At 36.6% G+C, this 22,203-nt stretch overlaps 1 protein-coding gene across 9 annotated transcripts in view; it reads right to left on the reverse strand.

Annotated features, from left to right (window-relative positions):
* The window catches only part of RAPGEF2 (Rap guanine nucleotide exchange factor 2), a 218,203-nt gene that overhangs the window by 9,785 nt on the left and 186,215 nt on the right, over positions 1 to 22,203 (reverse strand). For 8 of the 9 annotated variants that reach the window (XM_087816523.1, XM_087816525.1, XM_087816522.1 and 5 more), the window contains 14 exons: positions 18,849 to 19,001; positions 18,424 to 18,588; positions 16,099 to 16,206; positions 15,794 to 15,997; positions 15,578 to 15,686; positions 14,641 to 14,887; positions 10,555 to 10,712; positions 9,719 to 9,959; positions 6,866 to 7,249; positions 6,062 to 6,273; positions 5,591 to 5,714; positions 4,936 to 4,959; positions 3,673 to 3,896; positions 1,796 to 2,002 (listed from right to left, as the gene is read on the reverse strand). In XM_087816523.1, the coding sequence (XP_087672649.1) occupies positions 1,796 to 2,002; positions 3,673 to 3,896; positions 4,936 to 4,959; positions 5,591 to 5,714; positions 6,062 to 6,273; positions 6,866 to 7,249; positions 9,719 to 9,959; positions 10,555 to 10,712; positions 14,641 to 14,887; positions 15,578 to 15,686; positions 15,794 to 15,997; positions 16,099 to 16,206; positions 18,424 to 18,588; positions 18,849 to 19,001 (2,560 nt within the window). The remainder of the gene's footprint in view (positions 1 to 1,795; positions 2,003 to 3,672; positions 3,897 to 4,935; positions 4,960 to 5,590; positions 5,715 to 6,061; positions 6,274 to 6,865; positions 7,250 to 9,718; positions 9,960 to 10,554; positions 10,713 to 14,640; positions 14,888 to 15,577; positions 15,687 to 15,793; positions 15,998 to 16,098; positions 16,207 to 18,423; positions 18,589 to 18,848; positions 19,002 to 22,203) is intronic. The other variant, XM_087816524.1, reaches the window with a different exon arrangement.

Genomic DNA, 22,203 nt, shown 5'->3' on the forward strand with positions numbered 1-22,203 from the left:
CATAGACTGAAACTATCTCAGTAAAATGCTAGTTTTAATGTTCTTAACAGAATCCATTAAAAAGGAAGCAATGAAATTTAACAAAGATTTAATTCATTTCACCTCATGTGCTTATGTTGTTTTAATACAATCTTTTAAATCACCTTTAAGGCAATATTTTAATTGTATGTATAGATGCTTAAATACACAGGATGCATGAAAATCTGAGCTACACTGAAGCTTTATAAGTAAATAGTTTTGATTTTGAAAAATTTCCAAGGCGAGCATTATACACAGATTCAAAGAGCGCTGTCTTTTGAACAGTATAGATGAATGTGAGGATGCTATGCCTTAGAAAACTGTTCCAGTTCAAAAGTGGGTATAGTGATGACAAAAACTCTAATTTAAAAATGCAGAAAGGGCCTGGCTATCGTGGCTCAGCAGTTGAGCATCGGCCTATGATCCAGGTGATATTGGCTCGATTCCCGGTCAGGGCACATGCCGGGGTTTCGGGCTCGATCCCCAGCAGGGGGGGCATGCGGGAGGCAGTCGATCAATGACTCTTCATTGATGTCTCTCTCTCTCTCTCACTGTCTCTCTCTCTCTCCCCCTCTCCCTTCCTCTCTCTGAAATCAATAAAGATACATTTTAAATTTAAAAAAAATGCATGAAGTATTTAGAACAAAATTATTTCATGAATTAGAGTGGGGGCAGTTCAGCATCTTTAAATTAATATTTTATTATTATGTGACTGAATATTTATGTCAAACTAATTATCATAAGACACATGACTATCTCATCCACATTTTTAAAGTTCATAAATTCAAATAGGCCTAAAACATTTTGAGAAATACTCTCTCTGGGAAAGTGGGGGATAGTATTTTATATATTCAGGCACATCTATATTTGGGCTAATAGGTTCCATTTTGGTAAAAGGAAGAGTGATAAACTGCTATATAAGTTCAGTGTAAAAGAGGAAATAGAAGTCAGATTGCAGGGAATTTAGGAATATATGAGTAGCAATAAGACAGTGGACAAGAAACATGAAATTCAGGTTGTTTGTGACAGGGGCAGCAATCCAAACATTTATTTGAGAGGGAAAATGTCAAGTAAAGGTATTCTTTTCTCAATCTTCCCCAGACTCTAAGGATAGGACACTTGCTGATCCAAAGGATTGGGCCAAAGGATTTACTATAAAACTCTTGCCCAACTCATAAAGACAGGTTGTAATGGGGCAGGAACTATCCTAGTTACCAAAACCCTATTTTATCTAAGTAAACTCTTTGCTACTAGTTTTCAAAAAAATTTTTCCTTTTATTAATATTGTTTCCTTTCTTTCATATATATATATATATATATATATATATATGGGAACCAGCATATTTTATGCAAAATAATTTTGGCTGTTAGGAGGTATTTTTGAGTTTGGTGAGTGGATATCATGAGCAAAAAGCTCACCCTCCCGAGTTAAAAAAAAAAAAATTTATGGACAAAACTAGTTTAGGTAATCTATATGGACAAAGCAACTTCTGTACTCATTAAAAATTAAATTAGTAAAAGCATAATTTCCCCATTCCATGCCCCCATCCTCCACTATGACAAATGAGCACAAGTAAATGAGATACTCCATCAAATCAGTACCTTCTACCGAGAAAGGTAAAGTTTAACTTACTCAACATTGATGATCTATTAAGAGGTAATAATCAGGGAGAGACTCGAGAATATTAGACAAAGTTATCCAAGACAAGCATTTTCCCCTAACCTGAAAATCATGACAGTGAATAGCAGCAAAGAGAACATGAATTTAGTCACCTACCGAAGGGTGGAAGGTCCTTCACGGGCACCTTCTTTCGTGAAGGATAGAGGGACACAGCGGGGACCTGCAGCCCTTGGTTGGCTTTATGTGGTGGTTGTGGCGGCTGGGGCTGGGGCTGGGGCTGGGCTTTCTGCTGTGACCCTGCCCTCGGGGCCACCGGGGAGGTCTCAGTTTTGACAGGCTTTTTGTCACCAGGATTCTTAGGCACTGATAATTTTTTGGTTTGAAAATAAAACAAGAAATTTAAGATGTTAGTAGCTACATACAAGATAATTTTAGAACTACGTGAGTGTTTTCTGAAGGCAAGATCCTAAAATGTGTCTTTTTTTTCCTGTTGTCTACGTAAAGGACAGATATGGGGGCAGGGGGAGAACCCTAGTTACAGAAAATATTGAAGGCATAACAGGGAAAAGATATTTACCTTATGAAACTAACTATCTCAAAAGATGATTCTTCTATTAAAGACCACATTAAAAATTGAAAAATATGGATAATTCAACACATCATGTGTGTGTATATTAAAAACACACACAAGTATATCATAAAAACTACAACAGGAAAATTGTTAGAATTATGTTTCTAAAATGGTGTTCAAAAGCCCGTGGCATATATGAGCTTAGTTTTTACTTAATAAATGCTATTAACTATAATCTTTTTACTCTCACATTCTCTCTTCTATGGGGTAGAACTGTGTTAGTTAAGAGCAGCCAATGCTGCCTGAATACTATACTGAGTGTATAATTTCATGGCAGATAAAAAGCAAACCAATTTAATAGGGCAATTAAATGCTGTATGTATCATGCATTAATATTAAAAGCAACTCGATGACATAAGTATACTTCCTGCAATTCACCCATAAAGAAGCTAAGGATTAGGGAGCTCAAGGAACCTACCTAAGGTGACCTTGCTAGGGAGAGGGGAGAACAGGATGTGAACTCAACCGATCTGACCTCAGAGGAAAGGCTCTTCATCAGGACCCACAGAGCTTCCATAGTGGAGTGCCTGGGTAAGCCTGAATGACTTGAATTCTCTCAAGTCACCTACATAACATTCATATTCTATAGACGGTATCTTCAAACTTGCCCATAAAAGACCGAGCCATGCCCCAAATATAAAATGCCTCTGTCCTACAGATGTACAGGTGTCCCCCCAAAACTGTATATACACTTTAACAGCTAATAGCTCAATTTTAAAAATGAAACGTATTTTAACAAACATTGACTTTATAATTATTGCAAGTACGTGCATACATTTTTTGGGAGGACACTCTACAGATGCAAATAAAGAGAAAATTGCCTCCATTTCCAGCCTGGCCAGATTTTTTAAAGGCTGGGAAGCCTCACATTAGGCTGAGCTGTAGTTCACTGTGCAGCAGAATTAGAATTACTGCTTTACGTGGTGGCTGAACTTAATGCTGGGTGCCGTCTGGGCAGAGGGGGTAAAAGGCGGCCAGCATACCATACTTAGTTCTGCCCCACTCTGACCTGGTGGCCCCTCACCCCTCTCGGGTTGCCCATCCCTTTGGAAGCATCTGTGAGAACACAAGGGGTGCCAACGCGAGACCCACCCACCCACGTGTCCCTCGCCTGCACACTGGCTGTGTTGGGATGAAGCCCAAACAACAGGCATCCTAAGTAAGCCTGTGGTGTCACCCTCCCCACACTAACCCAGCTGAATTCTCTCCAGTCCCCTACGTAACAGATGGACGCGGGGCCCAGCCCAGGACAGGGCTGCAGGGTGCTCCACGGCAGCACCCAAGGCGTGTCAGGAGACTGCTTCCCGCGTGCATTAAGCCCCCCTTTGTCACCCCCGGCCACGGCACAGGAGGCGAATCTGCACCCCCGCCAGATCCCGCAGCACCTGACGGAAACACTCACGCGTGTTGGTGGCTGGCTCACACTGCAGGGACAGTGTCTGAAGGCTCTCCTCATCCATCTCTAACTCCAAGTTGGACAGGTACTGCTTCACTTTGCGAGCCATCTGGGCATCTTCGTAGAGCTTTTTGGCATTGAGAAAGGAACTACGGCGCACGCGCTTTTTATGACCACCTGTCTGAGCAACGTCTAGCACCGTTGCGTTTGTACTACCCTGGCTGAGGGACCTGGAAGACGAAAAGGCAGATATGCAGCTCACTCTAGCATGGGGTTCCTTTACCTCTGAAACGGGCTAAGACTTACACAAATATTCTATGTTCAAAAGGTCACATGCTTTATTCTGGTAAGTAAACTGATACAAAGGAATACAGAATAATATGAATTAATTTTTTTAAGTTAAAAAAGAATCCTGCATATATACATATACATGTTTGGTGCCTGTTTCGTTCCAACTAGGAAATTCTACTTTTCACATCTACAGAGCATTTAAGGCAGTTCTCTCATAAAAGCCAGCAAATGATAATATAATAATAACTAGATGTAAAAGCTCATGCAAGAATACAGTTATAATTAGGATTTACATTAAACTGACTTCTCCTACAAAGGGTGTTTTACATAAATTAAAAAAATTAGCTAGATGTTTAAATTGTTTTCTTATTCCTTGGGTTAAATGTAGTGAGTTTCTAAAGTAATATGGTCAAACTGTTAATATAATGGTCATGCAAATGTAAACATATATGTATAGAAACTAGCACATGAATTGTTAAGAATTATTTTTCAAAAGAATTGGTTTATAGAATGAAAACAGTAGTTAGTTAAGCTGTAAAAAAATTTAGTTTTAATACCTAGGGGCAGCTTTTATATCACATATATTTACTTCTCAAATATCTGTGCAATGGAATTTAAATTGCACAATTTTTCCTCCTCACATCCTTCCTCCCCTCACCCCCCTTTCGACTTTGCCTACTTCAAAACACAGAAATTATGTTAAAATAAAATCTTTCTGAAAGCTCAGAAGTATGTCTGACCTACAGTTCCCCGGAACAATCATCAGTCATTTCACAGCTCTCATGGATCATGACCTCAAAAGCAAAAGCCCCAACAGATTAAACTGGAAGTCAGTTTGCCAACGGAAATGCTGCTAGAGCGAGAGGGTTAAGAAAAAAAATGCAAAAATGCAAAGCATCAGAAAATACAGCAGGTAAGAAAACAACGCCATGAACAGAATAAGAACTGAGTGTGGGTATGCAAGTCTCCACCACTTACCCCAGACTCCTCCACTTCTTCTTCCTGTAAGTGAGAGCCATGGAGATTGAAGCATGGGTGTAGAAAGAGAGACAGAAAGATCACAAGCTCAGAAAGAAAGGACTAGACTTCTGAATAAGCAGTACAAGAAGCCCACAAACATTAAACTGCATAGTCACCTCACACACACAACCTGACCAGAAATATCTACGTGGCTCAAAAGACAAATGTATTTGAATTTTTTGTTCTCAAAGGAGACTGACTCCTGTTGTCTCCTCCACTGGACTGATCATTTTTGACTATGCTGACAGCTAAATCCATTGTGTGCATATTGAAACAATACTGTTTGGGTTATTTACATACTTTAGTTCATACCAGCAACTATGAGTTTTAGCTCAACAAGTGATTGTTCTGAAAAATAAGGAACAAATAATTGTGCCTCATGTTAAATGAAAAATGTTGAAGGACAAACTTTATACTGGCAGTCAAAAGTGTTCCTGATACAGAATAAGACATTTATTACACATTAGAGCTTAATGGAGATTCTCTGCATGACCTAACAGAATTTCTGCCAAGCTACAAATATAAATATTCAAAGAAAATTCCTCATTTATTAAGAAGCTCTAAACTCAACCTTCTCTAACCCCGCACGTGCCACTGAAGGTGACATACTCACCGAGTCCGGAACATGAGGGCAGGGTCCATGTTAACCGAAGCCATTCGGCCAACATGACGAATTTCTTTTGCAATCATCCTTAGCTTCTCAAAATTGACAAGCCCGTCAACTTTCGAGTCATTTCCTATCATTGGAAAAGAAGAAAAAGGGAATCACATGGCAGTTATTCTTTTTTTAAATTGAATTATATTATTTTTCAATTATAGTTGACATTCAGTATTATTTTATGTTAGTTTCAGGTATACACAGCACAGTGGTTAGACAATTATAAATTCACAAAGTGATCTCCCCTGATCATTTTAGTGCCCCTATGGCACAATACATAGTTACTATAATAATACTGACTACATTCTCTATGCTGTTCTTTACCTCCCAGTGACTATACTGTAACTACCAGTTTGTGCTCCTCAATCCCTGCATTTATTCTATGCTTCCACAAGTGAAGGGAGAAATGCTCTGCTTTGTATTTACCTTCATGAAGGAACGTGAGATCCTTCTTGATAACTGGGAAGAGAGGGATTATGGGAGGCTGCAGGTTTTGACTATTGAGGACATTGCGATATTTTGCCATGTTTCTGGAAGGATCAAATAGGTCTTGGAGGTCTTGAAATAGCTTTTCATATTTATTGGGAAGTTTTTCCCAGGTGGTTCGCAATCTTGCAACTGGTGCCAGGTTTAGGCCACTGAGAGGAAAAAAGGAAAAGTGGTATAAAATGAAATGACATCCTTACAAAATGAAGGAAGTAAAACAGTGCACTGTTGACTTAATAACATATAGCACCTCTGTGTGTATGCTAGTTATACATAATAATTTACAGAAAGATTCAGAAGGAACTATTAATAACTAGGTAATAAGAATGGTAGGTGGAAGCAGGGTCAGTATCAGGGGCTTGTTTCCCTCCTCTTCTCTTTACACCCTCCTGGTCCGTTTACTATGGATAAGGGGGACTACTATATATCATTTAATCCGCTCCCTAACTCTGTGGTAGATTGTTATTTTACAGAGAAATAAACTAATGTTCAGAGAAGTTCAAATAATTTCCTCAAGGTTACTGAGATTAAAAAAAAAAGAAAAGAAAAAGTGGTGAATATACATTTTCCGGGCTCCAAATCAGCATATAAGAGATTTTAAATCAGGATTCAGAGAAATACAATTGTTCAGTATGATTCAATGAAAACCACTACACTTACACAAATTAGACAGTATTCCTGGATGGATATACATGTTTTTTAACCTGCAAATAGAGTTGAATCTTAAGACCAACATGCTCTTACCTGATGATTGCAAACATTGAGTTAAAATTCTTGCATTCCCTACAGTGCAGAGCGATCTTGATGAAATGCTTAATGATCTTCATTCTCTTCAGCTGGTTTGTCTCTCTCAGAATTTCAGACGCTACCCAAAATGTTTCCTGGTTAATGACTTCTTCAAATCTCTTCAGGTTGGCACAGCTGGCTTTGGATTTCAGCTTAAATAAATCGTCTATATACTCCGTGGGTTCAATGTTGCGGAAGAGCTCGAAGTTGCGCATGGAGAGCTGCGTGGCCACCTCCACGGTGCTGAGCTGCAGCAGGGAGATCTGGCTCTCCCTCAGCAGCTCCTGCGCGTCCTCGTCTGAGCACAGGGTTTCCGTTTCCATGTTGTTTTTCAAGTAGTACCTACGGGACACACAGAACCAAAGCTGACGCGGCGGGCTCAGGACAGGCCTTACAAGGACACTGCTGCTTTCCACAGGACGCTTGAGGGCGCACGGAAGTGAATGGTGGAAGGATTCTTTTCCACTATTAAGAATGCAGCTGCTGCCCGGCCTGGTGGCTCAGTTGGCTGGAGCGGCATCCGTACCCCGAAAGGTCATGGGTTTGATTCCCGGTCAGGGAACTTTCCTAGGTTTCGGGTTCAATCCCACTCTGGGTGCGTATGGGAGGCAACCAGTTGATGTTTCTCTCATACTGATGTTTTTTTCTCCCTCCCTCTCTCTAAGAAATCAATAAAGACATATCTTCAGGTGGAGAAAAAAAAAATGAATGTAGCTGCTGCCTCAGTCACCAGATCACAGAACCACCTATCCAGAAGTCACCGATGAAAACTAACAAATCACATGGAATTTCATGTGCACCAGGTGCTTCCTTAATTTCTCGTCCTTCCTTAATTTCTAGATTATTTTACCTTTTTTTGCTAAAAGTGACAGAAAATAGCTAAATTAAAATTTTCAGTTTAAATAAAGAAATAGGCTCTAAGGGGGAAGCAGGAAGATGACACAGGTCATCCTTCTATTTTTCCAGAGACAATCTGTAGCTATTGATAGGTTCAAACTGGATCAATCCAAGTTTACTTACTTATTCAAATACCAAAAAAACCTATCAGCTATTTCTCCCATTTGATCCTTTGAGTAGAACAAAACTAAACTGTTAAATATCTGATTTTCACAAAAACTCTACCAGTAAGTGGGGCAGGTATTATTGCTATTTTTCATATGAGGAAACAGAGGCTACCAAAGATTAATGACTAGTTAATACCAGTTGTAGAGGCAGGAACTCAGAGACAGTGCTCCTTTCTCTTTTAAGCAACTTGTTGAAAATAGAATCCAGATGTTTGCCCTGTGATTTTATTTTTTAAAACAGATGCTTTCCCTAAGTCAGATTTTATAAAGGAAGAAACAGAATGAGCACAGAGGGAGTTCTGCCAAACTGGCCTTCTGCATACTTCACCAAGGCAAACATGACAGAAAACACATACCTTGGGCCACTGACATATTCAGATTTAACGTTCCCAGTACTGATTATGATGAAGCCCATGACATGTCTCCATCTATAATTTTCTTGAATAACGAATGTGAATCATGAATCTGCACCTCCATGGGATTTGTAGAACTCCATCCCGGTAACAGATATGTCAATATACATTGAAATAATAATGAGGAAAACCGACCTCCTAAAACAACGCTACCTGCTTGTGGCGGGGGTGGCAATGAAGCGAAAGTGAAGAAGAGGGTACAGGTGACGGCAAGAAACAAGTGTGGAATGAATCCTGTTGGGGTTTAGATGTGTAATGTGAAAATTCAAGTACAATGAAACACTCCATATGGGAGTAACATAGAAAAAACATGATCACAGAAAAAAAATGTGATCATTAGAACTACGTAATTTTCAGTTAGAGCAGAATCTGGTGACTACATGAGAATCAAAGCTTAACTAGTTTTTTAACTTTCACTAATCTGTGCTTTGAGAATACAAATTACATATATCTATCAATGGAAATACCATTCAAGAGACTGACAAAATCAGGTGCGATATTTTCTTCTAAGTTACATGTATTAAATAAGCACTTACACAGCAGGGGACCAAGCTTTGCAGCAACGAAAGTTTGGTTGCAGAGTTAAGAAGTGTTTTTCACAGTATAATGTACAATACACAGCATTAGCCAGTTACATTGTCATAGGCATCTCCGCCTAAATAAATGAAGTTCCTAGAAGAGTTAGGCAGGCAGGAGCAAACAGCAGTTGAATATTGAGAAAGTGTTTTTGTGAGAGTACAGTTCCAAGAGTAAGAGAGCATCTGTACTTTCCTTCAGGCTTTCTTTACCTTCTGCCAGCCCGGTGTCCTAAAGAGTGAGCTTGAAAGGTTACTGCTTGAACACTGGTGGAGAGTAACATCATTCAGGTCACAGTGCCCTTGTTTTGAACAAGTCATTCAAAGACCCTTCTGAGGGTCAAAATTTACCGTGTGCATTTACTTTGATAAAGCAATTCTTGGTGAAGTGGGAAAAACTTTTTTAAAAAAAATGTATCTTTATAGATTTCAGAGATAGGAAGGGAGAGGGAGAGAGAGATAGAAACATCAATGATGAGAGAATCATCGCTGATCGGCTGCCTCCTGCACACCCCCGACCGGGAATCGAGACTGCAACCTGGGCATGTGCCCTGACCGGGAATCGAACCATGACCTCCTGGATCCTAGGTTGATGCTGAACCACTGAGCCACCCCTGGACGAACGGGAAAAACTTCTTAATCTGCAGGGGTACTTACTCATTTGAAAGACTCTTTGAAAGTGTTCATCTCTTAGATTTTGAAGTGGGTTTGAAGGGGGGATGGTAAACAAATTTTATTAAAAAGATAGATATTGCATACCTCCCACTCAGCTGTATCCTATCAGCAAGTTTGGAAAGCTGATCTGGAAGCCTTCTTTGTTTGATTACCCCCTCAGGTGTGACGGAGACCTCACATAGCGAATATTGATCTGGAGTGGCAGTCACTGCAAACTCCCTGATGGCCTGAATGACCACTTCCTTTGCCGTGGTGTCCTTGCTGATCATGATGTATCGGCTTTGCTGATCAGCCTTAAAAACCCTTAACACTTGATCTGGCAAGTCTGGGGGAAAGGAAAGCCATACGTAAGTAGAAAGTATTTTAACATGTGGTAATATAATTAAGCGAAGTAACCTGAAAATTAAAAAAATACCCTCCTTATTAAAGAGAATGCTAAAATTTCACCTCTCCCTTACTATAGCTCTTCGTCAAAGACGCAATCAGTCAACATGCTGATAATCTGCAGACGACTGCAAACACATCAGTACACAACAGCTGAACACAGGTTGTCAGGTTAGTAGCAAAAAAGTAAAAAATTTAAATCTAAAGTTCATCTGTATTATAAAAGCTCATTAAGCTAACCTAAAACAGGCCTTTTACTCTATTTACTTAATATAACCTAGTAAGGCCTGCATCGTATGTATTATCTTCATTTTAGAAAAAGAAAACAAGTTCAGAGAGATTAATTTGCCCATGGCTATATCAAAATAGTCTGAAGAATAAAAAAGAGCTGGTTCCAATTGTTCTAAGGTTCACCTTGACTCTGAGCATCTGACAAATCCATGGCAAACCAAGAGAGATGTGTATAGCATTACCTTATGTTAGAAGGAAAGAGATTATTATTGCAATAAAATGAAAGAAGTATGGGCAGTGCTTACCAGGAGTGGTACTGAAGTCTAAAATGCGGTGATGTGACTGCAATAAATCAGGATTACTGGATGACAAGGTTCCACTGACAGGCAATGCAGTTGGGATATGCTTTGTCTGCCTTAATCCTACTATGCTGTCATCTTGAGATTGACCAATCCCAATATCACTGAACAAAGAGGAAAATTAGAAAATAATCAACAAGTTAGAATCTTTAACTCATCAATATATTATAGACACGGATCATAAATAAATCATACTTCATAAAATATGCAGTTAACATTAAAATATTGATGAATTTGGTTGAAAATTGCAAAATTTTCATTACTGCTCAAGTGTATCCAACTCAACTTGTTTTGCTGTTTCTTAAGGGTATGGCATGTTTCTCTGAAACCTATGTCTTTCAAATAAGACAAACCATAACAAATATTAGTAGTTTCTCAGTACAGAAATACATTCAAGAAAAGATATGCTCTAGTTTCTGATGAAAACAGATGCTTAATTATTTATTATTATTTTTAAAAATATGTTTTTATTGGTCCTAGAGAGAGAGGAAGAGAGAGAGAAACACTGATGTGAGAGAGAAACATCCATTGGCTGCCTCCCACACGCACCAACTGGGGATCGAACCTGCGACATTTTGGTGCATGGGACTCAAAAAAACTGAGCCTTACAGGCCAGGGCAGAAACAGACTTTTAAAAAAGAACACCAAGTTTACTTCTTACTCAACTGATGGCTTCTGCATCAGAATGATAAATTGCATTATAATCTCATCTTTAAGAACTGAAGAAATTGAATAAAATGAAAAAGGGAGACAAAATCCAAACTGTCCCAATTTCATTCTTCAGTGTTTCAGAGAAATGAGATCACTATGGAGTCAACTGTAAATAAACCCTGACACAGACATTATTTCTTAGTTAAACAGAGCATACAAAAGAAGTGGTGCCTGGTGACATTTCTCAGCATCAAAGAAGAGGCAATGGAAATCCAATGACTCACTTTTAATTCTCTACTCAAATTTTCTGGTTATACATTCAAGATCCTAGAGAAATACTGCTTATTATGGATAGCTACAAATTCATTTCCATTTATAAGAAGCCTGTTACTGCGGACTACTCTTGAAACAAGATTTGAAACATGATTTAATAATATATAAAAATTATTTCTAGATTTGAAGGGTCAACTGTTTTCAAAATAAAACACCAAAATAAAACAGTATGTATGCATGTACACTCAAAAACAACTAGATCATAACCGAATGGTTAGCGCTCTGTCTAGTTTTTATAAATACCTTGAAAGAAGAGGAAAGGAAATTATACTAAGGTTGGAATGTCATAAATAAAATGAAGGCATTTAGCATCAATTAGGTTTTCAGACATTAGAGCTTGGCCATAATACCAACTATTTTTAATAGCTATGCTAAAAAGACATCTAGCAGCATTCTTTCTCTTTATTTCTTGGTGAAGTAGATATTATAAAGGTAAATAAGCAAGGACAAGAGCTTGCTTTTAAAAACAAAAATTAAAGATAGTTTTAGAGTGAGTTCTTTCAAATTTATAGGTAAGTCCATGCCAAAATAAAATTGCTACTTATTAAGCACATAGAGGCAGGCATATAAAGACTAAAAGTATTAATGTTCTGTGAAACTTTTAAACCTTCACATTGTTAGTAACATTTTATTACTCAACCACATAAGCCAGTTTTTACCGCCAAAAATATTAGATGTAATACATGACCTGAGATAACTACTAGGGACTCAGGCCAAAGATATAGCTGACTGGGCCACTCCTGGCACAAATGGCCGTGAATACTAGTGTACTCCAGGCACATCCAGAGAGCTGCCTTCTTAAATGTTTCTTTGCAGCATTTTACACCTAACATGATCTAACTCCCTCCTCTCGCCTGTATCTCTGTTATCCACAGACATGGGGATACTCCTGGATTGAAACTACTTTATTTTCAGGACAATTCAGAAATGTCTGTGAATACATCCTCTTACTGTTCAACCTTTACAGCTTTCTCATTGTTACTGAAATTGGTTTTTGGCATTTGTTGATTTTAGTCTACTGACTTGTTCCCTCTTTTTTCCCTCTGGGTTCATGAGCATTATCTACTTACCTGACAAACAGATCTGAATCCTACAATTCTCTTGCCTCACCCCTTTTCTTTCTCTCTATTTCCATCACTCTACCTTGCCTATCCTTGGCAGTCTGCCATCACCCAGCATCTTAGCTGCTTCCATAATACTGATAATGTTTGAGAGGGAAGGAAAAAACAACTACAGCATTATCTAGAAGATTTTTCTAATTGACAAGGGCCTTTGTAAAAAAAAAAAAAAAAAGAAAGAAAAAGAAAAGAAAATCTTTGTAAACACATGCTGACTTCTAAGAGAGAAAAGTTTTAGTAGTAACCAGTATTAAACCAAGTCTATCATACCAATATATAGAGCCTACGTTTTATTGAACCTTCTTTTAAATATAATTATTTTTTCCTATTTCATTATAATATGAATTATAGCAAATAATTTTACATAATAAAATACATAATTCATACTTTTTAAAAAAACTACAAACCAACAGTTCCTCAGTGTTCTAAATTCAGCACATCTTATTATCTTTCCTTCCCCCTCTCCAGCTTTCGAATATCTTTCTAAATACACACAGAACAAAATTATACATAGTATTTCCATAGTGTGAACCTTGCTAACATCCTATACCATGAATGGATTCCATCCCAGTTCTTACCTCTCACATTTCTATTAATACCTGCGAGGGTCACGCTGACTTTTGATCTTTTTTTTTAAGGTTCATATTTAACTCATGGTCAAATACTACTCTGAGATCTTTTATTGTTATTGTGTTGCTAATAATCCTACTAACAATGTGAAGGCTTGAATGTTTCACGGAACATTAATACTTTTAGTCTTTATATGCATGCCTTTGTGTGTTCAATCAAGAAGGGTCACTTTCAAAATCGATTTCTGTTTTCTGGAATGCCAGCAGACCTCACCCATGGCCCCTTGGAAACTTACTCAATATAGATATACTCTCAAGTCTATAAATAAAACCATCTTACTCACTGCTTGTCCTTAGGACTCTGCTGTAGAAGTCTTTCATAGCTGATACAAAAACACCAATCATTATAATTCAATGTGGACAACACAAGTTTGACACTCAACCTATCAATAATATATTCTAGACCATATCTCTCTAATCTGTGGATGAATATTTTACCTGAAATGGAATTTAAAGATAGAAATGCTTGATATAGTCCTAAAAGTCTGTATCTACTGCTCCTTCGTAAGACCCATTAAATTATCAAAGAAGGTAAATAATGTTTTTAAGTTATCTCTTATACCTTTGTAGTTTGGGGAATATAAAATAAATAAATTTGGTGCACGCATGTTATTTACATTAAAAACTTTTTGACTGGTGGTAACTGAGTTTTATAAAACACCCTTAGACTCAGAAGAAGCTAAAATGAAGAAATAACAAAGCAAACAAGCAAAGCTAAACAAATGTGACACCAACTGTCTAGTCTGAGCTCCTGGCATGAAGAAATAGCCAAAAGGAGATTCGAGATACATCTGACATCCTGACTGCAGAGCCCACTGGGAGGGAGAAAAGGAGGTCTGTGTCTGGCTGGTGATAACTGGCAACGGTTAAAGAACTGCAAACAGAAAAGAAAGGGAAAAAAGAGAATGGCAAGGATGAATAGTGGCAACGGGAAGAAGCAAAGACTTGGCTGGCCAAGAGCAGGTGCTGATGGTAGAGAAGATTTCCAGAAACACAGAAACAGTAGCAAAAACACCTCCCAATCACAGGGAAGACGGGAGCAAATACAACAGTATTTTTTAAAGTCTAAATAAGAAATAATGAGGAAGTGCTAAGCGCTCTCTAATGAAGACTGGGATGGGCAAGTAAGTGGCAAAAACAGGATGAAAACAAACTTGATTGTTCAATATTTCTTGTAAGATAGCTCAGGTATAAAAGCTTAAAACCTTTTTTAGGCTCATGTGCAAATATTAATTACATCATTACCGTTGCATATTGTAACACAAAAACACAATGCACACAAGATTTACACAGACACTTACTTATATGGTTTCTGTGGCAAGATGCTGATCCGAGTCTTGTCAAGTATCTTCTTTAGCTTGTTCCTTCCTCCAACGGTATTGGCTTTACTTTTTTTATTTACCTTTTCAAGTCCTATCACCTGTTCTACATCTACAGCAAGATCTGGAATGGAGTAGCGACTGGCTTTTTTGATATCTCCAATTTTAGGAAGGTGAGGGGCACCATTTCTTTTCTCTTCTGACAATCTTGTTAGAAGTTCTTTAAATACTAAAGTGGAAATAAACACCACAAAACACCCATTATAAGAGATCTGAGCAATTCAAAGGCAACTGTAGAACTTGGAAATAGAAGAGAAGTCTAGACTTCAGGGGCTGAAACTGCAATCCTGTAGGAAAACGCTACTCCCAGTGAATGACAACAAGAATGTGCTTTATAATGTTGCTCTATCATTTTCACTCAGAATAAGTTAAAGTAGTATATTCTTTTTCTAAAAAGATTTTTTTATTCATTTTTAGAGAGAGAAAGAGAGGGAAAGAGAGAAACATCAAGGTGAGAGTGAAACATGAATCGGTTGCCTCCTGTATGCCCACTACGAGGGATTGAGCCCGAAACCTGGGCATGTGCCCTGACTGGGAATCCAACGGGCAACCTTTCTGTGCATGGGACGATGCCCAACCAACCGAGCCACACCGGCCAGGGCTAAAAGTCGTGTATTCTTTAAATGTATAGGTATTTAAAACATTTATGAATAAAAACATTGATAGAACAATTTTTATGATCCTCACATCACTAGATTCTGATTTAGATCTAATTACACACTTACATAATTAATTATATAAAATATTCTTATTCCTGTGATATTTGAAATATTACTTATAAAAATGACCTTTTTAGGATTAAGATGTAAATATAAAAAAGACCAAAAGGAGAAAAACGAAAGCATGTAAAAATACTTACCAAATAAATTGGTTTTCACAGTGATAGATAAATGTGTGTTATTTCTAAGAATTTCCATGGCTTTTGACAGCTGAATATTTTCAAAGTTTTGACCATTTACTTCTAATATCTAAAAATAAAATTATAAAATTAATTTCCATATCCTACTTGACTGAAGAAAGAAAAAAAAAAGACATCAATATTCACCCTTGAAGTTTGGATTTAGAAATGTCATACCTGATCCCCTCGTTTCAAGCCTGCCTCAGTTGCTTTGCTCCCTGAATCGACACTGTCCACAAAGATCCCAAATCCCTTCTCTGAGCCTCCAAGTAAAATAAAAGGCAAAGGAGCTTCTCGGGATGGTTTTGTTAATGTCATCAACCTTCTTTTTGCTTTAGCTGCACATGCAATATTTAACAGCCTTAGATGTCCACCCATTTTCTATAAAAGTTCAGAAAGAGCGGTTTCAAAGGTAGGCTGAATAAAATGAACTTAAAGCTGATGGTTTTTCTTTTAAAAAAAAAATCACAACTATTACCTACCTCTCTTTCCAGGTTATTTTCAAATTCCTCTAGAAATCGAGCCATCGCAGGGTCTCCTTCAAAGTCATTGAAGTGATTATTTACCCACAATAATACTACCCGTGTAACCTGTAAAAATAATTTTCAGTAGGTTTTCTAAAAATTTAGTGCTAAAAATTTGCAATTAAAGTGATTTCAAATTAGACACTGAACAAACAATTCACCTAGTAACAACAAACAAGAAAATATACTAAGAAAGAACACCCTCAGCAGGGATTTCGTTCATAAGAAAATGACCTTCTAAAAATATATTTTTATACTTTGAATACTGACTTTACATTGTTTTGTTAGGAAGGGTTTTGAATCTGAGAAGGATGTAATAAACGTACATCTCACTTACTCTCAAAATGTATTTGAAACAGGTCACCACAAAAACAAAGCTATGATAAAACCAGAATAAATGAATACAAGACAAAGAAGACAGAAGTAAAAAAAATATAATAATAAAGGTAGAGGGCACAATAGACAAAAATAGTATTAAGCCTAGAAAGATCTACAGGGGAACGAATTATAAATTGAAGGAGCTAGCTGGGAGTTACTGGCAGTTACATATTACTTGCTAACATTAAGATTTAGAAACCTGTTAACACCTATAATTCTTCAGGAAAAATGAACAGCCTTTTCTCACCCTACACCACAAAGCCCAAAACCTTTATACAGACAATATACACACTCACAGTTATAGAATTTTTTTTTCCTGTACCCAGCAAGAACAATGTGACATTCATTAGACTGTAAGTTCCATGAGAACGACTTTATGTTATGTTCTAAGGGCATCCTTAATACCTCTAACAATGCCTGGCAGAAGGCAAATGCTCACTAAAATTTTACTAAATGACGTGAGTATAACTGCAACTTTAAATATAAAGTACTTGTTTTCTTTTATATGAGTTTAATTTCCCAAATTTGAATAACAAGATAAAAGAAATTTTCTATAGAATTGTTTTCAAACATTACCCTCTTGAAATGAGAAAATTAATCACGTCATTCTAGCAGTAAAGAAATAGAGATGATGGTATATAGTTAATTTTTAACTATAGTTTAAAATACTCTTTATTATTAATATACTGTGACAAATTATAAACGTAATCACTCGGGAGTTGAATCTTGATATTTATATTAACTTTGTGTCATTTACTATTGCTATTGCCCAATTTTTCAAATTTAGGAAACATACAAGATGATCTCCCTTAAAACTATATCTAACACCTGACCTTTTATAAAATTAAAATTTTGCACCTGAGAAGCCAACTTGAAAGTTCACTAGGCATAGTACACATTAGAAAAATGAGATTCATAAATCATAAATTGAAAATGACCAACTACCACCAATAGCAAACAATCTTTAGGATGTATTAAGTGCTGGCTCTGAGTCAGACACTACAGAAAGAACTCTACTTCTATTATTCATCCACAACAGTCCCAAAAGGATGTTGATTATTCATTGCACAAGTAAATAAATGAGTGTCAGGAGGGTCAGGTGGCACATAAGGTATATGAGAGAGACAATGCTACTCAAATCAAGTTTTTATGGCTGAAGAGCTTGGCTGAGATCTTCTAGGCTTGTGACTCTCAGAATATGAACTGAAAAGCAGTATCGTCCAAATGATTTCTCTAAGGCCACACAGCTAGGTGGTGGCAGGACCAGCACTAGAGCTTGGGGCTTTTCATTATTAGTCTCCTGTTCTGGATTTTCCTATCGTGCCTCTCCTAAGTCTGTCTCATGTAAATCAGACTGCACGTGGAAAGGAGAAATCAGTACAGACTATGATTAACTCTCAAACCTCATGAGAATATGTAGTTTATCATCCAATCTAGCCTTGACGCAGCTCTCAAGAGCAGCTAAAGAGGGTCTGTTTAGAATTATATTGCTGGGACCTACCAGCCAGCAGTGGTTGCAATGAAATGCTGCTATGGTGCCAATTTAAAAATTGTAACTTTTATCTGGTGTACACTGACCATCTACTGAACTAGAGAATGCAGATTCCTATGGAACCCAGATGTTTAAGGGTTGTGTTTTAACACATTCCTAATAGAACTAAAATTTAAACATTTGTAAACAATTTACTAATATTTGCATTAAAAAAAAAAAGACATTTCTAGGACTGAAACTAGCAACCTATAACAAGAACATCTGTATCACTTTTGCTTAAAAAGCACACTGTCTTATTCCATTAAAATAATTAGAACATAACTGGAGTGACAGATATACATATATTAAAGTATCTTTAAGTTTATATCTGAATACTTCATATTTAAAAGTCAAACTAGAATATATTTTCCAACCTTATCCCTGAGGCTCGGGTCATTAAACCACTCCAATAACTTTTTGCCCACTTCCATTGGGCTAGAAAGAAAAGTCCTGTAGGTCAACAGGAAGTCTTCTATGAACGTTGGGTCCACCACCGAATGCTCTTCCACCAAATGCATCGTTAATCTTTCTGAGGTGCCCTGTAACACAGAAAAGGCTTAATCACTATTCTGCATAAATAGCATCTACATGGTACCCTGACTTCAAATCTTCAACAGAAGACGAACTGGGTAGTGAGATGTCTATATGTAATTAATAAAACTGCTATTCATCAGAAAATATAAAGATTTTCTTACAACTGACAAATTTTAAGAGAAATTATGCCTAAAAACGGGGAGGGGGAATCTGAGGTTGTCATAACTGATACTACCGAAAAAAAATAGAGCCACGTTTGTCTTACCTTGATGACAATGTGTCCCTTTCTTGTTCCAGTTCGATCAAGTTCTCGGTGTTCTTTCACCATAACAATTTCTCCTTCCTCCTCCACCTTTTGCATGTTCTTTTCTACTTGGTTGAGAATACGGCAATAATCTTGCTGGGCTATGCAGACAAACTAGAATAAAATATAAGTCACATGTTAATGATAAAGTGCTTGAAAGAGACCTAGCAGTACTAATAACTCTGTTTTAATTATTTAACTCTGACATTTTTCTATGTCTTTCCTGTACTTTCTAATGAGTGCAGTAATGAGCCTTAATCAGAATTCTCTACTTTTTAATGTATTTCTTCTTTGGTCAAGAAAAGTTTCATATTTTAGAATATTTATATGCAGTGTATATTAAAAATCCTAACAATTTTAAAAATCAGATGATAAAATTAGGAGTCCTCTCTTGCCTCTCCTTTGATAATTATAAAAACATTATAGGAGGGGAGTGGAATCTTAAGAGGATAGATATAAAAACAATCATTTGAAAAGATTTTAAAAGCAACATTTTAAAATAAAGATGGTTTTAATAAAAAGATGTTGAAATTCCATATGTGGATATGTGGAGTAGATATTAGAAATTTGCTAATTATATTGATAAATCATTTTAGAAAGTCTGTTCAAAAAGGGTCCACAAAACAAGCCACATACTGCCCTGCTGGTGTGGCTCAGTGGTTGAGCGTCGACCCATGAAACTGGTCGGGGTACATGCCTGGGTTGTGGGCTCGATCCCAGTAGAGGTTGCACAGGAGGCAGCTGATAGGTGTTTGTCTCTCATTGATGTTTCTATCTATCCCTCTCCCTTCCTCTCTCTCTAAAATTAATAAAAACAGGCCTGGCCTGGCGTGGCTCAGAGGCTGAGTGTCAACCTAGGATCCAGGAGATCGAGGTTCGATTCCTGGTCAGGGCTCATGCCCTGGTTGCGGGCTTGATCCCCAGTCGGGGGCGTGCAGGAGGCAGCCGATCAATGACTCTCTCATCATTGATGTTTCTATCTCTCTCTCCCTTCCTCTCTCTGAAATCAATAAAGATATATTTAACAACAACAAAAAATAAAACAAAATTAATAAAAATGTATTAAAAGAACCGCCCCAAAACCAAGCCTCATACTTGCTAAGCTCAAATCATTATTCTTTATAACAGGTATTAAGGGTGATCCTTGCTCTTAAAAAAAAATTAACAATAATGTACACATCAAGCCATTACTTCTCCATCACCCCAAATGTGAAAAAAAAGTCAAGGCTTAGGGCAAACCACTCAATTACATTTCTTAGCAGTTTTAAGGAAACTTAAAAATGAATTACAGAAATCACAAATTACACAATTTAACCAAAGGCCACTGTCAGGTCTGAATTTTGAATGATTTATTCTTATTTAAGTAATCTAACCAAAGGCCACTGTCAAGTCTGAATTTTGAATGATTTATTTTTATTTAAGTAATCATTTTGGAAGAAGCAAGGACATTTCTTTTTCTCTTTTAATGTGAAAAGGTGAAAAAAGGGGGGGATGATTGGATTATAGCATATATAAGATACAATATGAAACCGTCATCCAAAATATATTTTCATAGGACATTTAGAGTTCTGGCCTAATGTTCATGATACTACATTAAATATTTTTTAAAGGTGAAAAACCAAATATTGTAGTACTTATAATGGCACTCTCCTCCTCAGTATACTGCAGTTTAACCTTACAGAACTGTTTCAATTCATCATCCTCCAAATCATCCCATAAAGGTGCTACTATTACCCCATTGTACAAATGAGAACACAACTGTCTCCTAATTACATGGTTGCTTATTTAAAAAAAAAATTGTATATGCATATCAAAATCTTAGAAGAAAATATAACAAAATGTTAATAATTATTTCTGAACAATGCAAATTACAATTGACTTTCATTTTTAATATACTTTTCTATATTTTTCCATACTTATTGTATAATCATGAAAGATTTTTTTTTTTTTTATAGAAGTAGCAGGAGCAGTTCACACTCAAGAAACAGCATATTATAGTAATATTGTTTCTTCCACTGAGTTGGAAGAAACTCAGTGATATCACTAATTTTTCTATTAAGAGTTTAGAATAAAAAAGTATAGGCTTTCCTTATAAGTTATTATGCATAGTTTAATTCATTTTTAAAAATTCCTTTAAAAAACCCATTTCTATTACACTACCCACTAGTGACTTTCTTATACTCAGATTTAGAGAACTAAATTCTATCATTTTTTCATTCATCTCCTAAAAAAAGGAATATATCCGAGTTAAAATAAGTAGACAGAGAAAAGAAAATGCATTTTGAAGAGCAATGTTCTTAAGATTAATCTTCTTGACTAAGAATTTAAGGAAATTAGAGTAAGTTTGATTTAAAATTCTTAATGTCTAAGACAGAAAGTTTGGGCATATAAAAAATTTTTTTTTGGTTTGAGATATAAATGCCATTCTCAATTTATCCCATATGCTTTGATCTGCAACTATCAGAATATATGATTCAAACTTATGCATAAGGATTCACATTTGCATTAAATCCAAAGCTAAGGGTAGGCTTAGCACTGGTTGAGTCAATGAACCAAATATGTTATGAAGGATTCAGACTCTGCCTCTCTGTGCAAACATGCACAGTTTGAGCTTCAACCTAAAGCAAGTTCCTCATGGCTCTAGGACACATGCCACTGACAACCGAGCCTCAAGCTTCTTCATTAACATGCATGAGGGTGAGAGAGAACATTGCTTCTAGCTTGGGCATTTCTTCAGCAAACTAAAATACCATAAAAAAAGAAAATTCCCAAACTGAATTTCTATTATGGTCATACAGAGCTAATATCTAAAAAGAAATTTTAGATGAAAACACTTAACTATATTATTATTAGTAGACTTATTTTTGTTTTAAGAAGTTTATAGATCTAGTAAGAAATTCATAGGTAAAATGGAATATTAACTGGTATAATAAAGTCAATTCGTGAATTATACACATCATTGTTTTGGTGAGGTTTATACTTTCAGACAGCTGTTAACACATAAAAGTATGTGTTATGATCTTGGCACTCTAATATAAAAGAAAAATCCAAACAAGATTTTGCTTATAAAAGCCAGTGGCAGTTTATGTCACAGTATTATTTTCTTTTGGGCACATGACATCACAATTTACATTTAGTAGAAAAATAATAGAGAATAATAGAATGAAGTAAAATTAAACTCCAATCATAATACAGAATAGTCAACTTTCAATTTATCCATGCAACTGCTTTCTCCTCCAAAACTACTTCATAAATTCAAAGCGTCATTAACTTGCCTGGTCTCAAGAAAAGGTGAGTCTAATAGATTTACCTTAAG

The sequence above is a fragment of the Miniopterus natalensis genome, chromosome 4 (assembly GCF_054644295.1).
Source record: "Miniopterus natalensis isolate mMinNat1 chromosome 4, mMinNat1.hap1, whole genome shotgun sequence".
Taxonomy (NCBI): Eukaryota; Metazoa; Chordata; class Mammalia; order Chiroptera; family Miniopteridae; genus Miniopterus; species Miniopterus natalensis.